Source organism: Rhamphochromis longiceps, linkage group LG5 (assembly GCF_057381845.1).
Source record: "Rhamphochromis longiceps isolate RC_006_pf linkage group LG5, R_longiceps_female_GT1.1, whole genome shotgun sequence".
NCBI classification, from domain to species: domain Eukaryota; kingdom Metazoa; phylum Chordata; class Actinopteri; order Cichliformes; family Cichlidae; genus Rhamphochromis; species Rhamphochromis longiceps.
In genome coordinates, this window is record NC_140561.1 from 25,162,337 (window position 1) to 25,180,444 (window position 18,108).

The window sequence follows — 18,108 nt, forward strand, 5'->3', positions numbered from 1 at the left end:
ACAACTTTTCCGGTCTCTCTCCCTTTCAACAGAACATATCGCATCACGCATACAAAAATAACCTTGGGGAAATTTGGAAATGGTGTCATCAAACAGTTTGTCCAGCAGAGCAGCTCCAACTCCAGTCTTCTGTGAAATGTATAGCTTATAAATGATGTTCCCTTCATTTTCCCTTCTGGGTAGCTCCTAATACATCATAGATATATGTACATTTAAACATATAAACAACCTTGGTCAATATTGGAATGTTTTAGCTCTGTAAATGGCAAATATATGTTGGGTTCTAATATAAATCAATCCAGTCCCGCAAACCAATATTAACATGGAACATGGTTGACTGCTGAGAAGCTGAGGACATGTCCCTAATCGCTAAAGTCTTCCACTTGTACATCCATTCACATTTTTCTCTTGCTTTGGCTGTGTCTTGATTCGGGGATTATGATCCCTATTGCTTGCTTTGTGGCCTATCCAGACAGCCTGAAGCAGCTCTCTTGATCCCCCAGACAACTCCCAGATCTTTGACTACTGTGATCCTCTGTCCCTCTGCCCGACTTGCATGTCTTTCTCTCTGTCTGTTTGCAGCAGCTGGGCGCCCTTTTTCTTTATCACATATTTAGAATTCCTCCCTTTATTTGGCACCAGCTAATAAGACAAAGGTATCTCTCTTGCCTTTTTAAGGTTTGGCGGGTTTAAAGGATGTTGAGGTTTAGCTTTGCTTTGTTGACAACTCTCTCTCCCTCTCTCCTCAGCGTTAAACTGCCCCACAGCCACAGTTGCGCTCCCCATTGATTGGCAGAATAATTATGGACTTGATTTGTTCAACCACAGGCGAAGTGGGATTGAGGGAGTAGGGGAGCTGAAAGAGCATGTATACCATTTTTCTTTTTTAAGAGCGCAGCAGAGAGGTCTGCTTGCCTGCATCTTAAAAACCAACTCGAACAAAATGTAACCTACTAATATAACTGACACGTAGATTACACTGTAAAACACGCACGCTTGTGCACAGCGTTCAGAGACCTCCGTTGGCGACGGGCTCTGCTGTAGGCTGCAATAAGCTGAACAATGTGCTCAGCCGTGTGAGCAGTGAAGCGATAATTGACACATCCTAAAAATGCAAGTAAGGACTGGGTTATTAATGCTTTCTTCCTGGGGGTGGTTTCAGCGGAACCATTAAGCCTTTAATTGAGAAGGAAGACTGACGTTAAAAGCTGTTGCCTTGGCATTGCTGGTACCTACTTTTTAGTTTTTTAATGAAGATGAGGCTTAGGGTGGTTCGCTACATGATTAGAGCTCACGTGCAATCACAATACTCAGACGCACAGCTATTTTAGTTTGAAAGATCCTTAAAATAACCCCATAAGTCCTTTTGACTCTAGGGGTGGAAAAAGTGAGGAGTCTCTCCTTTGACTGAAGGGCAGGTGAGCAGAGTTCCCACCCCTCCCTGTTTATCCCCCCCCCCCCCCCCCCCCCCCCCCTGCAATCGCTAGGAAAACACGAGCTTCTCCCACGCTGTATATAAAGCCGTTGATATGGAAGGTATGACCCGGGTTTCGGTCGAGAGTACACATGCCAAAGTCTTGTTACCAGGTTACATCACTGTTGTTGTTGTGAGTGCAAGTGCCAAATCTTCAGGCATAACAGAGGGAGCACACTTAGCGATTCCCCTCCCTTTTGCCAAGTTACCATCACACTACGGGAAGATTCTTGTCATAATGAGCTCTCTCGCTCTTTCACTTTCCCTTGTTGTGTCTCTCTCCATCTCGTGCTCTCCCTGTCTCTCTCTCCAAACACGCCAAAGTCAGGTCAGCATTTAACAATCATTGGTGTAAATATTTATTGTGGTTTGTTTGAATCCTAGTGACATTGTTTTTAATGCTGCATTCATCACCTCTGCAGTTCTAAGGTAGCACATGCAGCAGCACAGTCATCAAGGGCCTTAATGGTTGTGTCTGTAGCTGAGCAGACACATGCTGCTGGAGTGTTAGCCGTGACGGATGCATGACTGCAGTAAAAGGGGATTAATCGCGGAAATTGCAGATAAGTGCAGGAGAGCGCTGGTCTGGTGCCTATCAGCAGTCTTCTGTCTGCAAGTGGGAGTCAGAATGTGAGCAGAATAGCCTACTCTTTTCTCAGAGAGGAAATGATGAGTGATGCACAGGTATTTGAGGGGAAGTAGTTCTCGGTAGGCAACTCTGTGTTCTAGGTACGAAATAAAATGGGTTGACTGTGGTATAGCCTTATTATACAATAAAAATAATTTTTTCCTATTACAGCAAGCATTTGTCATTCTATAGAAACTTGAGAGGAAATGGCAAACTGAAAACTCATAATGGCAACGCACAGCCTGCAAAAGAAGTTAAATATTTTAATGGATTAATGCAGCTGATGACCTATTTTGTATAACTAATGTGTGTGTATATATATTTACATATTTCTAATGCTAGCCAATGACTGAATAAATTGAGATTGGTGAGAAAAAAAAAAAAAAAAAAAAAGTTTAGGTTGCACAGTAAACTAGTCCTGCCTTGCTTTACAACTTAATCAAAGAGCCTTAACCACCTAAGACCCGAACTCTTACACGGCATGCATTTTTGATTTCTCTTTGATATTTGGGCATATTGGGGCCCGATGAATGTAAAAACAAAGAATTACCAGATTTTTTTTTTTGTTCGTTTTTTTTACCTGATTTTTGTTTCTAAGAAAAAATGAGAGCCACGTATGAGGATATTCGTTCAAGATTTCGATAGAACAGTAACAGTATAATGTCCTCCTAAGTGGACATCAGGCCTTTGTAGAGCAAAATTGAGTATTTTGGTCTAAATAACCGAAAATGTGATGTCCACCCACATATATGGACGCCAGGTCCTAGGAGGCTATAAAAAGAGATGTCTTCACATAGACTCTTGCTGGTAACTCACTTAGGAAGTGAGGTCAACTATCAGTAATCTTTAAAAAACATATTGAAAGTAATTTAAGTCATTCTAACTTTTGTTGACTTGTGTTGAACAAAATTCTCAATTCTAAATGTTTAAAAAATGAACGCATTTAAGATATTTTAGTAACCCTTCCTCAAACACGCTGCTGCACACAGTGTCCTGAAAATCCATAGACGTCTATGTTATACTTTGAGTAGGATCTATTATGAGGTGATGCTGCATTATCCTAAATACGTTTATTCTTGTTATACAGTAGGGATAGCAATATTTGCAAATAACAATGTTAACAAACAGACTTTTTGTTGCACAATGGACAGAGAGCAACACATTTCTACACTGATCCATAAACATCAGAGTGCAGGATGCTCCGTTTGCATGCCTTCAGTTATTGAAGGTGTATACAGAACTCTCCAGAAATGCCAAACACCTTTCACGTATGTTGCATTTTGAGTGTTCCTTCACTTTGATCTACAATTTCACGTCATTTATGGTTAAGTCCTAACCGCGTTGAGGAGCCAGTCTAATGAGATTCCCCGTTAATGACTGTAATCCGAGTTCTGATGAAATGCTAACGGGAGCTGAAGTTCGTCTGTTGCTTCCAGCTGTTTCTGGAAGCCTTTCTTCTGAGTTTATTACACACTCGCAGTGCCAAACTGCATCACAAGTCATCCGTAAGCCTCTCCAAATCCAAAGAGTTCTGCCCATTTAGACGTGTGGCACAACAGCAGTAACCTCGTTAATTATGTATGAAAAATTATCCCTGACACAGAGATGGAATTGATCAGAATCTAACAGCAAATTACATTGTGATCTGCACTTCAGGCCAGCGAAGTGTGGTTTGCAAGCTACAGTTTAACACTTGTTCCATCTGTTTACTGAAGTTTATTAAAGCGTGGCTACTTGGATTACATGGCTTCAGTTATCAAAAATAATATCAAAATATAGCGAACTCTGACATAATGCATTATACATCTCTGATGTACTGTTAACACATAGGACATGATATAACACTAGTACTGGGGCTTCTTCTGTCTGTCAGAGCCATTGAAATGTTTGGATGAAACTGGGAGGAGCCTTTAGATAAAGGCAATGAGAGAGTTATGCATCTGAAAGGGGTTGTATTTTAGATGCACCTAAAGGGTCTGAAGGGAATTGACTAAGGATTTTGAAATGTAACCCCTTCAGTTCACCCCACACTCCAGTCAACATATTTATTAATGGGCTTTAGAGTGGTCACTTTGTACCCCCCACTTAATCGCTGATTAATCGCTGATTGGTATAAACACCTATAATAATTAGTCATATTGAGCAAACGTTTTTGTAAGCTTTAATTGTAGAGAATTGTAGAGTGTTCACCTTGTGTTATAGTATAGAGTAGGGTTGGGCGATATGACCCAAAATTCATATCTCGATATTTTTTAGCTGGATGGCAATATAAGATATATATCTCGATATTTTTTTTTAAAAACCATAAAGTAAGAACAGAAAGACAGTTCTTAGTCAAAGCTGTGTCCCAGATGTCACACAGGCACTTTTATTAACATACAGCATAGATGTACATGAAAAAAACTACTCAAAAATAAATTGAGCATTTATTAAATAATAATGCTCCATAAATAAAAGAAAACTGTTGTTTTTGTGCATAACAAAGAGCTCACAATTGTGCAGTCAAAATGTAAACTAAAATACACTGAGCATAATAACAAAGACAGATTTCACAGCAGCTCTGTTCCCAAAAGTTCTACTGCGTGACTGACAGCCTGGAGTTTGAAATCCGCTTTGTAACCATGTGTCTTAACAGGTGCCATTTATGGTCCTTATACACACACACAAGACGGTAATATTACGTTGAAGCACAGTACGTATTACTACGCGAGGCTCCTCGGTAGCCATAATGCTCCGACAATCCATCAAGTGGTGCAGCTCTGTAGCTTACCAAAGTCGTACTAAAACATTTTTTTTTTTTTTTGACAGATTGCTGAACGCTGTGTACCACATTAAATCGGTTCGCGGTCAAGCACAACCAGAATTCATACATAAGGCGCGCTGTCAACTTTTGAGAAAATGAAAGGATTTCAGGCCGTGCATGGCGTTAGCGTGGTTAGCTTGTTAGCGTGGTTAGGTCATTAACACGTTGACGCCGTCCAGCCCCACGCATGGGGCGATGCGCAGTAACTCGTTAACGGAGATTTGCCATGTCCATCTTGTCGCTGCCTGCAGGTGAAGCGATGGGGAAGGAGGGGGAGTTGTGTTTAGTGAAGGAGAGAGGCGAGGTCGAGTAACGTTGCGTAAAGACAAAAGTGGACGAAAGAGAGGCTCCACAACTATAATTATAACGTAACATAGACTATATCGATATAAAGGATATCGTCACATCTTATATCTCATATAAAAATATATCGATATTTTAAAAAAAAAAACCCAAAAAAAACGATATATCGCCCAGCGCTAGTATAGAGTCACGTATAAACATGTTTTTACTCATGCCGAGTTAAAATGACAGCTTTTGCATTGTCCTCAGTAGTTCCTGCAGTGAGCACAGACACAGTGACAGGCGCTGTTTTTTGATACACAGATACTCGAGATGCAGGTTAACACATGCATTTCTTTAGACAAGCATAATAACGGTTTTATTTTTTCTGATTCATTGACCTTGCATTTAAAAAAAAAAAAAAAAAAAAAAAAAAAAAAAGAGAGAGAGAGAAATGACGGATGACAAACCTGCTTGCTGTTTCAGTTAGTGCAGTTATTTTTGATTTGCATTGGCTATGGGGTGCATGTCAGTTCTTTAAGTGCTGCTTCCTACTGCAAATCCACAATAGCCTGTTTTTTTTGTTTGTTTGTTTGTTGTTTTTTTGCTTTTCTCTCTGGACAGGAAAAAAAAAACTGTAATTCAAATAGTAAAACCTATTTAATTCACGTTTTGTTCTGCCTACTTCCCTTTCGTGTGCATGCAGCACTTCTGCTTCAGTTACTAGTTCCCTTTTTGATGAATGTCCTGTCTGTTAGTTTCATTCATTGGCACTGAGGCAATGTGTGACAAGAGCAGAGTGACCTTTTTATAGGATATTTTGTGGGTAGTTTTTCTCAAAACATTACTTCAGTTGTATTTATATAGTGCCAAATCACAACAGTGGTCAGCTCGAGAATTTATTTTATGAGGGAAAGAGACAGTATATTGCAACAGTTTGAATTCCATGCTCGTCTTTCAGGAATCATTAGTATATGTTTGCCAGTTGTTTGAAACTGAGGCTGTAATTGCTATTAAAGCTGGATACTGGACACAGATTGAACTTTTGTATTGTGCATGCAGTCCCAGGTTCAGAACTGTTAAACTAGAGTATAGGTCACAAATGTTAAGCAGAATTGTCACATAGAGATGGTTGCTCAAGGTCCCCTCTTGTGTCATATGTATTGACATATTGTATGAATATAATTATTAGCTTTATGTAAGTAAGACTATTTAATAGGCTGGTTAAGAGCTGTTGGATGAAATTGGACAAGCCAAAGCTGCCATGCAGATTTCCACTGCTGATACCCCACAACCCAAGCCTGTTGCTACTGCTATGACCTCCCATTGCATTATTAATAAATAACATATTAGAGACGAGGCACTGTGTAAAGCTTAAATATAAATGCAATAAAATAACCAAGATTTCGTTTTGTCGTTTCACTGAAGCTTACTGTGTAGTTAGCCAAGCTCTGAGCTGTAATGCACAGTTAAGTTTTTTTTTTTTTTTTTTTTGTAAACGGAGCGCTCATTTTGTGGTGGTTGTAAATGCTTTTGTGTAAGTATAGGTTCAGGAATGGCTGTTTCGAAATGGCTCTTGTAATGTTTAGATGTTATCTGATGCAAATCAGCCATGTGCTCATGTAGCTTATGCTAATTAGCCATAAGGAGCTATGGTAATTAATACCTAGTTAAAAGCAGCTGTGTAAGTGCCAAAGTAAAGAGTGAACTGGAAACACACCCGAACATTTGGAGGTTTTATTCTTCACGATCCAGTAAAAATCTACGCCGATTGGGTCATACCACATCTTAAACACTGCTGTTTGGAAGTCTTTCAGAAGGCTGCAGTGAGATGTGATTGTGGTTCAGAGTTCAAAGATTGCATATTTTCATACCCTCGCATCCGACCATTTGCTGCATAACGTGGTTAAGTATGAAACTGTCTATTTTGGAAAGATACAGTGTATCCCTACCTCCGATGTCACAGAAGAAGGTTCCAGACATTGTTTAGCCATCTCAGGAAACACTCTGTACGTACACGCCTGTAATGATGTTAGTATACTTCATGCAGACGTTCACCCATTCATCAACCCTCCTCGCTTTCTAAATTGCGATTAAAGACATGCTTACTGTCACTGTAAAAAATGTTTGAAGTCATTTAAGTGTCATACACAGTATTAATATCACAGCTGAAATATTAATTTCTCTCTGGGCCATGCATTGTTGTGGGGGTACTAAAATTTTAAGTGCTTGCTAAGTGCAGGCATGAATTTTGCAATAGTGGTGACAGGAGTACAGCACTGATTTTATGACGCAGTTGCTGACTGGTGGCTCGGTACATGCTTGCCTAACACGAGTTGACGTAATCTGCTGTGTTACGTTGAGTAATCCCTGGTCGTTACTCAGCTTGTTGCCTCGTTGAGGATTCTTGAATAAAAGATATCTTGGCATATGTATTATAGCCATGCTGTCAGTTTGATTGAGCCACTTCAAACTTAGTAGCTGAGACACCAAACACAATCACTGATTTGCTGTCAGTGCTCTGCTGGCAGCAGGACTGTTGATAAGTCCTGTCAAGAAGTTGGTAAATTAAGATGTTTCAAATACGCCTTCATTTTTTCGTTCAGAACTAAATCTGCCATTAATCCCTGGAGGATAAAGAAATGTTGAGTCTTGAATAGAGAATAGATTTGACTGTCCATTTCTCCCTCTCAGCACTCAAAAAATACTCTTGGCACGCCATTCTAAAAACAAATTAAAGTGGAGAGAGGGAGAAAGATGTTTTTCTTTTTTCTTTTTTTTTGTTGGCGATGACAGTGACGGAACCTCATTTTCCTACAGCTAGATCAAAGTGTCTCCATGTGTGTGGCATTGCAGCCTTTTCCCTTTGGCACCTAATGATACAGCCTGAACTCAAAGACCCCTTGGATGCAGACCATTTCCACTTTCTGCTCTGTACCAGGCCTGATGTCATCTAGGTTGTGCCCTTCAAGCTCACCCCCACCGTTCCATGTCCTCTGGCTTTTCTCGTCTTCCCCGCCTCCTCTGCCCACCCCCAAATCTGTTGGTGTATGTAATCAGACAGCCCTCTGTGATGCAGCAGTGGGCTCGGGCACATCCCTGCATTGACTGTCCCACTGCTTGGATAATGAAGGCAGCTGGGAGGCCGTCTTACTGCCTCCTTGTGTTGCGCTTCATCATTCCTGCCACAGCACAAGGTTTTCTAATTAAGTCACCATCTTGGCCCTGCAGATTATGTAGCAGCTGGATCATTAGCGTGGAGGGTCAAATGGCATGTGTCTCCATGTATCGGGCGGAGCACTTTTCATCAACCCTTGTCTCAGTCACCTCACCTCTGCTGGCCAACAGAAGGCTCAGCCTGCTTCCTCCTTGCATGCCCCCTTTATGCTCAGTATTTTGTGAAAACATTACACATAAGTCTCTCTCTTTTTTTCTCTTTTCTTTTAACTCTCTTCTGCTTTTCTGATGGCAACATGCTGTATTTAATAATGCAGGAGGGGCAGACTTTTAGAAATACTTGTACAAAAACACTGATGTATAAGCATGGCTTATTGCCTGACATTTTGTCAACTTTTATTTTGTAGTTGACTTCAGTGTGTGTTTTACTCTGTCTTGGTCCCCTGAAGGTTCTTATCTATATTGAATATTAAGACATGGTCATGTTATCTTGCAACTACTTAGAAATGGGCTAAAAGGACCTATTTGTAGCATTTATGCACCTACAGGACCTTATGACAGCATTGTATCGTAATTTCACATCAGTAACAACAAGTTGAAACCAACAAAACTTTCAGTGACGTATTGTGACGTCAGCATGTTGCATAGCAACAGACTCAAATCAAAGGCCAAACAATACTGTCGCTTGGGCATGTTCTGACAGTCTAAACTAAGTGACAGACTGTAACCTGGGGTTAGTTTCTTTTAATGTAGGCAAAGTATTTCATATTAAATCTTGATTATTTGTGTTGAACAAGCTCTAAACAGTTAGTCAAATAGTGGATCAACAATAAAACAGTGAGAAATTAATTACTTAAAAAAAATTTTATAAGACAAATTGTCGGATATTATAGTTATACCTTGTCATTCATGTGTGCTTTGTGCCTTTTTCAGAACATCTGTGATAGGACAAAAGCATGACACAAGATTAAAGCTAAGTGTGCTGGCCCAGCAGTTAATCAGTCGAGGAAATGCTCCGCAGATTGATTGATTAAAATAATAGTTGCAACCCTACTTAACAGTGTGAACATCAATTAAATGGGCTATTGACTGAACTGAGATCAGTTTAAGAGTACCACATAGTATCTCAAAATGGACGCTGTACTGGCTGCACTTTCAGAGACTGCACGACACTGATGTAAAATCTGTACCGGAGGCCTGTACGGTGTATAATGTGTAGATTAATTTTAAAATCTAATTAGTTTTGTATTTCAGTGGGCTTCTACTCATAGAGGGAAAATTACTGTCAGCAGCCCTGTGAGTCACCTTCAGTTCAGTTACAGGGTGGAGATGCCTTGTATTTATTTGTATGATGAGGAAGAGTTATTCACCATTAGTCTGACTCACCTGTCAGTATAGTCAGTCAGCAAGCCTCTTCATTTATCAGTCTGCTCATGACTGCAGAGGATGGGGGAGAAGTTTCAGTTCTCCTGTGTTGTCCGTGAACAGCCATGATGTAAGTTCTAATGAAGAATAAAAACAACAGATTCAAAATATGTTTGAGTTTCATAAGGCTTGTCTGAACAGCTTGATTTTGATCCATTACCACAGATTCTCGAGGTAACAATATCAAGGAGGGAATCAAGTATCAAAACATCTTTCTAAACTTTTCATTTTCCAGCAGAAAGTGTTTCTATGTTTTCCTTCATGCTCTGTATGTTACAAACGCCCAGAGTTTGGGTACACATAGCGTGTGTATGGGGGGGGGGGGCTCAAACATAAAAGTAGTTTTTGAAACATTCTGGCATAAATTCAAGGTAACCATAGCTACTTTTCTCTGTCAGATCCATCTTTCTTAGCCCTGAAAATGGGAGTTTTTGATACTCGGAGCATCCTTTATAGGAATTATATCAGTTTAATAGCAGGCAAGAAATGGAATGAATAAAATATTTTAATGCATTTTGTTCAGAAAAACTTGGATTAGAAACTTAACAGCGGCTGATGAAACCTGACCCTGATTATACTAAGGGAAGATTTAAGACCACTGCGCCAATCCGTTAATGATCTCCCGCAGCCGGTTTTGGTTTTTCCTTTCTCCGAATTCTGTTTGGATGTGTGGAAATGCCTTCATCATCTGCTCTGCCTGTCTGCACTGATAGCAGATATTGAATTGGCTGCTGGGCACTAGCTAACCCCTACTGTGAGAGATCAATTGAAAGGGACAGCCATATACTGCTTCTCACAAACTGCCGGCCAATTTGGGAATTTCGTACTCTTCCTGATGCATTTCAGATGGTAAGCAGAGCAGCATATAAATTATGTTTTTTGTGTCTGTCTTGCCATGTTTTTTGACTTGCTCATTAAGTAAACGGATATAAAACAAATCTGAGATTTTAAAAGTTCGATGTCAGTAATGGAGTAGATATTTTTAATACTTGTAAAACTGCATTCAGACAAACCGAGGTTCCTTTTTTGTAGCATGTTTTAATAAAAATAATTATTAGTATAACAAGTAAAATTTATTAGTTGTATTTAGCAAAAATACTCATTATTCTCAAATGTGCTTAAAAAGTTTGAAAAATCTGGTTCAGTGGCATCACAAGGGTACACAAACACTATTTTTGAAAGATATTTGACCTGTTAAGTGTTGTCAAGACTGTGTTATTTCCAGCCTGACATGCACTCAAACTCTCACATGCTCTCTCACACTAACAAACACACTTGTGTGAGTGTGCTTAGTCAAGAGAAAAATCCCACAACTCGGTGAGGAGTCCTCATTCTCCCCTCAGCCTGATTGCATTTTCATTCTCTCTCTCTCTCTCTCTCTCTCTCTCTCTCTCTCTCTCTCTCTCTCTCTCTCTCTCTCTCTCTCTCTCTCTCTCTCTCTCTCTCTCTCTCTCTCTCTCGTGTACACACACACGTACGTCCTTTAACCTATCTTGGTAACTTTAGGCTTTTCTCTGCCCCCCTATTTTAAGACGCAGAGGGCAGTGTGCCGAGAGGGACAGCGAGACAGGCTGTTACGGGCGGCGAAACAGTTTGCAAGATGACACTAGCTGGCTTGTTTACAGCAGAGGGTCGATTTGAGGGGGAAGGGGTGGTGGGGAAGGAGGCAGGCAGGAAAAATAGAGAGGGGGTTTACTACCCTCAAGAGAGTCGGAATTCCTCCTGAGCCATTCCCCCATTTGGCTGGCAGTTGTGAAAACAATTGCCTGGCATTTACTCTCTCTGTGCAGATGGAGTCCCAGCTATGAGTCAGCTTTCAGAGCAGCAAGTGGTGGAGAAAGTGGTTGGCTTGTGATCTACTGCACAGCAAATATAAGCATGCTTTATAAACACGCCTGGTTTTTGATATTGGAGCTGTTTCCTTCTCTACATTCCCAACGTTTAATTTCTCCTTATCACACAGGCTGGTTGACTTATTTAAGCATGTCTCTTTGCTGTTTCTCTACAGCTGATCTCCAGAAGATGGTATGCTGATGTCCTGAGCTGAGGGAGCCTTAACTTCATTCCCCACTCGCCTTTGTTATTCCACACCTGGTCTGCTCTCCATCAGTCACCAACACCAACAGCTACCACCAACACCTTCACATTTTCCCCACCCCCTTTTGTCCAGCCGGTCGTCACCATGACGTCGGAGCTGGAAAGCAGCCTGACCTCCATGGATTGGCTCCCTCAGCTAACCATGCAGGCGGCCATTCGCAAGGCTGATGCCCAGAATGCCCACGGGCCCGGCATGGGAAAGAAGAGCGCCCTGCTCGATCCCAACACCACGCTGGACCAGGAGGAGGTGCAGCAGCACAAGGATGGCAAGCCGCCCTACAGCTACGCCAGCCTTATCACGTTTGCTATCAACAGCTCGCCAAAGAAGAAGATGACACTGAGCGAGATCTACCAGTGGATCTGTGATAACTTTCCCTACTACAGGGAGGCGGGCAGTGGCTGGAAGGTGAGGAAAAAGAAATCTTGACTATTAATTCTATGGAGATGAGGAAATGCAATAATAATTTTGCATTTAGTTGGGCTTTTCATGCTTTGACTGCCATGTTTTATTTGTTTTCTATTTTTTTGAAAAGCAAATGCTAAGGCAAAACGAGCTGTTCAGACCTGTACATTATTACATTTAGAAAAACCACCAAGGTTATCCTTTAACAGACATCTGATATCCAGAATATTGAATATTATCGTTGTTGCTCTTTTAAAATTCATTTGGCTGTGCGTTTGGTTAGATTCTCCTTTGACCTTACGTTTTTGAGATGAGCTGCTGACAACATTCGTCGAAGAAATTCTTTGACTTAAATTGTAGTTTGGTGGGATCTGGATGTCTTAAACAAAGTGAGATTCTGTTGGTAATCACCATTGTCACTTCTGAGAAAGCTTGGAGAGAAACTATGAGTGTGCCAAATCACACTAAGTGCCTCAGTCCTCCGAATGAAAAATGGTGCAGCCCTGAGAGAACCATATGAAGTGTAAAACCCTGGATTAATATTCAGGGAAGTGGCCCCTATCTGTGCGAACACAGACTAAATAGCCTATTCATGGGTGGTATTATTCATTGCAGATGCCTTGATAGGAGAAGGCCATTATGCAGAAGGAGAGAGCCAGTGCTGTGTCATCATCTCAAGGAGCCCATGATATACCGAGATGAAGCTATGCTGATTGCCTTTTAAAGGGCCCAGATGGAAATTGATATTAGAATGAGTTTTCCAATCAGTCGACGTTTATTGGAAATAGAATCTTAGGCACTGCTTTATTGCAGTCAGACAAGATGTATGAAGCCCATTTCCTGGGGCGACAAGATCTGGCATGTGTACAGGCTGCACTGAGGTGTGTGTGTGAGGGGGAGATGAGAAAGCATGTGTTATTATAAATGGATTGATTTTAGCTTTTGTGGCAAGGCCCCTTTTGTAAGGAAATGAATTGTTTTATTTTGCAGCCTTTGTTTCCTCTTTTACCTTCATCATCCCTTATTTAGTTGTCACTAACACAGCAGCATATGTGCCGTCAGACTGCATGTGTTCCTGCATTGAGTTACAGGCATTTTCAGCTCTGCATTTTGTATACCACCTACCTCCGTGTGCAATGAAATGTTAAATTCATTGCCAAATGATTTTTCGCCAGACGCTGGTATAAGGCTAGAGGAGCGTTTTTCACCGCCTTTGTTTTTGGATTGTGAGGAAATCCAGTTGCAGAACATGTTGCAATCATTGGATAGACTGTACCTACTGAGATACTTTAAATGCTGCTTTCTTATTCAGAGCAGCCATGAGTAGATGATAATTTAGGTGGGTTGTAGTGGACTTGGTGAACTCCTACATATCCACAGACTTTACTGCTCAGAAATGTGAGGGTGTGACAGACTAGCCCAACTAAAATAACTGTAGATAAGACATAGCATGTAGTTGACACTTATCCCAAGCACTGTGAATACACACACTTTTTATACATTTTAGAGTGGGTGGCCTCAGTGGGAATCAAACTGATGCTGCTGGCAGGGTTGACGCTTTGGTCTTCCCACTGAGTTACAGTTCCACTGTAGTTACAGCAGAAAAGAAGAAATTATATTAAATTACCCAAGTGTTTTGCTGCTAATGTGTCTTTTGGTTCTTATGTTGTGAAGCGTGGCTTTTTCCAACAGTCAGTAAGAACAGGACGTTATGTAAACTTGTTGCAAAAAGCCTACACTCTAAATAAGTAGAAGTAGCATTAAGGATGTGTATGTGGCTTCATTTGTAGCTGATACCAATGTTTAATTTATTTCAAAACTTCAAACTGTGTATCATATTAATGGTTTAGATGAGGGGTATAGTAGAAACGTGTAATGACGCTGTCGTGATATGCTGTCTGCTATGATGATGCTTATCACGATGCAGACACTCTGCAATACAGTACAAGGCAAGCACCCACCATTGCTTTAATTTTTAAAGAAAAAATATCCCTACATGTGGTCTTTAGGTGTTTATTTGTTGCAGCGTGGTGTCAGCATGTGTATTGTTATTATCTAATCACACTAATCTGGCAACAAATATGATTAACTCTGATTTGGTTTCACCAGTGGTCAAAAATTACACCCCTCTGATTTTCATCTTCTTCTCTTCAAGTTGGGTGTTTTTGCCTTCACTTTACCCTCATTCATTTCATAACTGCTGCCATAAACAGTCATAGAGTAGTGACCCTGCTTAAATAATTTGAAGATCTGTTTAATGCATTTTCTATTAAAATGTAATGAATTGGCATCAGTGTATTGATAACTATTTTTTTTCCACGAATTGTATAAACTTTTTTTTTTTTTTTTTTTAAAGGGTACAAATTCAACATGCCAAACGGAAGATTTATTCTAATGTGTTAAATCTACATCTTGGGTATATCTTAACCTCAAATCCCTCTGAAACTGTACGCTCTAACCCAACTAGCACCTCCTTGTAAAAGGAACCACAATTCACTATTCAGATTGGCCTTTTCAAGACTGTTGATGCCTTCTGTGCATTTCTGGCTACTTTTCTGTTGCAAAATTTGAATTTGTCAGTGAGAGAATAACCATCATCACCTCAGTATAAGAAATAATAATCATAGCCTCAATATAAGGACTCATAGATTTCAGCAAATTCCTGGAGGGAGATTGACAACACCATCAGAATGGATGTGAGAGAATGTACAAAGAAGTGGACAATTATGCTTACCTCCAAGGAGGGAAAAAATGGACCGCAACAAAGAGTTAGGGACCCAGGAGGGGGAAAAAAGCCCCAGCATTTAGTTTCTATCGTGGCTAGCTCTGCATATAAAGCACCAGGAGACAACCCCAAGTCGATTAAAATATAAAACACTGTGCAAAAGTATGAATGCTGGTAACAGTGCCGGATGCTTAAGTGGGTTACGTTGTAAGCTCTACAAAGATTCACCACAGAAATCTAAATCATAACGCTAGAGTCACACTAGGAGAAACGGTGGTTGGAGACTGCAGCAAACCTAAAAATACTGCAACCGTGTGCAATGCGATCTCATTCCCTTTGAAATGGTTGCTTTCAAGATGGGAACCTGGTCGTACTTGCAGTCAGTTGCAGTCTTTAAAACGACTTCAATGCCTCAAGATGCAAACAAACGGTAATAAGACCGAGTCATCTGTAATCGGTCTATTGCCAGTTTTCGATTGAATGTAGTAAAGATGGCAATCATATGCAGTTTAACCATCTTGCAAGTCTGTTGTATACACACAGTCTGTTGCTTGCATTCAGAGTTGAGCCAGTACCTCATAGAGAAATTCAGAAACGGTAATTGCAGTTGATATGAGTAAGACCACAATTGTTTGGAGACCAGTTGCCAGGCAGCAGGCAACCAGTGCAATCACTATGTGATCCAAAGTGGTTGCCTAGATGATGAGTGTGTTGCTCAGTTAAGGACAGCTAGTCGGTTGTTGCAACTACTTGCAGTTAGTCGCATAATGTGAAAACAATTCAAACCCTGTACGCTAAGGTTAACATTTTATTTTTACTCCAATGTGACTGAGCGACACGCAGCTGATCTGATGCAACAGTGTTTCTGGACTTTTGTTTTTTCTTGCTGCAAGTAGGGATGGGTACCGGTATCGGTTCTGACATAAACGGTAGTAACCAGACCGAAAAGCAGCGCACATTTCGGTGCTTTATTTCAGTGCTTTTTTCCCTGAGACGTCATACACTTTGGATTCTAGCCAATCATTTTACCTTTCCGAGGATAGTAGGCAGGCCCAGGTATGTACGTTCTTTTAGAGCAGAGCTACAGAATAAAAAGTCTGGCTGTACTTCACAGCAAAAGATGCAAACTCAGCAGCCTGCAACAAGTGCTTTAAGCTGATACTGTGCAAAGGAGGTAACACCTCAAATCTGATGAAACACCTGGCGACGCATAGTAGGGCTGAACGATTATGGAAAATAATCTAATTGCGATTTTTTTGCCCCAATATTGCGATTGCGATGCGATATGCGATTATTTTTTAAGGTCTTTGTCTTCTGTATTATTAAACAAAGACAAGCAATACATCATATAGTATGGCCAATACTATATTACATTAATTTTAAACTGTTCTTTCCTGGAAGACAGACCTCTGTTATGATGACATGAGGTGATGCATGAATTGATGACTGACATTTTTATTTAACTTCTTCAATCACAACAGTATATTTGAACATACACAATAGTTTATTTTTAGCTTACAAACATCTGAGCATAAAGTGCTGACAAGGAACCCTGGTGTAAACATTAAAATGAAAGTCAGTACAATGTGCAGATTGCAGAAATATACATAAACAAAATCAGTGGCTTTACCACACTCAGTTTTTCAACATCTGTGAACTACTAGACAGTCATTCAATTAAAAAATAATATTAAATAAATAAAACTAATAAATAAAAAATACACACATCTTACTGATCTCTGCAGTCAGTAACATAATAGCAATTGTATAAACACACACACAAACACGCCTTTAAAATTTAAAGGCGTGAAATTGGACGGTCTAGCCTTCTGAATCAGAAGGCTAGTTCTGATTAGCGTCACCGCTGTCTCGGTGGAGTTTAATAAACTCGGCCGTCTGCTTCTTGCTATCTAAAATATAACCAGACACTGGCGTAAATTCTCGACTGTCTCATACTTCTGTTTAATGAGTTTTCTGTTTGACGTTTAGTCAGCTGTGTGAAAACCAAGGAGGAACCCACCCGGGGGATTAATAAAGTTTTATTTTATCTAATCTAATAACTTTAATCTCAGCCAAACCGATTTACTCACGAACAAACAAAACACTGAAAAAAGCCCAACAATAACATTTTTAGGTTGTCTAAGTGACTTATATATCACGTTTAACCCGAGCAGCGAAACTCCGCGGTGATCTGAAAATGATGTGCCGGGAGTTGTGCCGTTCTCGGCCGCATCAGTAACCCTCGAGCTCCCGGCTAGCTGTCGAGCTGGTGGGTAGCAGACGCCTCTGAAAACGTCGAAGCACTTTTGCAAATATGGGATATCTTGATAAACCGAGCAGATATTTGATGTTTACACAACTACTTTCTCGCCTGAAAATATGTTAAAAGTTTATTTTGTGACCCAGAAAGATTAGTATGAGTAATTTTAAAACTTAGTAGCGGCCGCCATTGTTGGAAACTGGAGTTTGGCTGGGCCGCGCTATGAATTCTGGGATATGGTAGTAATTTGGACAGCCTTCGGCGCGTCGCTGTGATGTAATCGGTCTACAAATGCGGCCTCAGGAGGATGCAGCCCATGAATTTGGACATGTCCAGAGTATAATCGCAGCCTTTGCGGTTAGAAAATTGCACTTGATCATGTCGCGATATTATCGCAAATGCGATATATTTTCAAAAATATGAGGGCACTTGTTAGATTTTAGCTTCTTTTTTTTTTTTTAAAAAATATACTCAAAACCACAGTGTGCTATCTTGAAGTTGTTGGAATGAAAAGTGCTTCTTTCAGAGTCGAGTTTAAAATAGATTTGACGTAACTGCAATGATGTCTTCGATATGAGAGCAAGTTACTGAATTAGTCAGCGCTGGTGACGATTGACGCTCTTCAGGCGCTTTCTAGTTTGGTAAAGGTTTGCATAGATCGACAGATTCTGGCCTAAATGTGGGCTGCAACTGTAGAAATACCCCTCACATTTAAAAGTGTGAAAAACCACATCACTCTAACCAGGATGCTGTACAGCGCAGGAAACGCTGAAAAAGCGGTTTTAAGATGTGCTCATAGGCTGGAGCCTGCGTCACAAATTTTTTTTCCCCCCCT

General features: G+C 40.5%; 1 protein-coding gene across 3 annotated transcripts in view; it reads left to right on the plus strand.

Moving 5' to 3' along the window:
* The window catches only part of foxj3 (forkhead box J3), a 92,828-nt gene that overhangs the window by 27,005 nt on the left and 47,715 nt on the right, over positions 1–18,108 (plus strand). For all 3 annotated transcript variants that reach the window (XM_085406841.1, XM_085406840.1, XM_085406842.1), the window contains one exon: positions 11,798–12,292. In XM_085406841.1, the coding sequence (XP_085262967.1) occupies positions 11,972–12,292 (321 nt within the window). In that variant the 5' untranslated portion in view covers positions 11,798–11,971. The remainder of the gene's footprint in view (positions 1–11,797; positions 12,293–18,108) is intronic.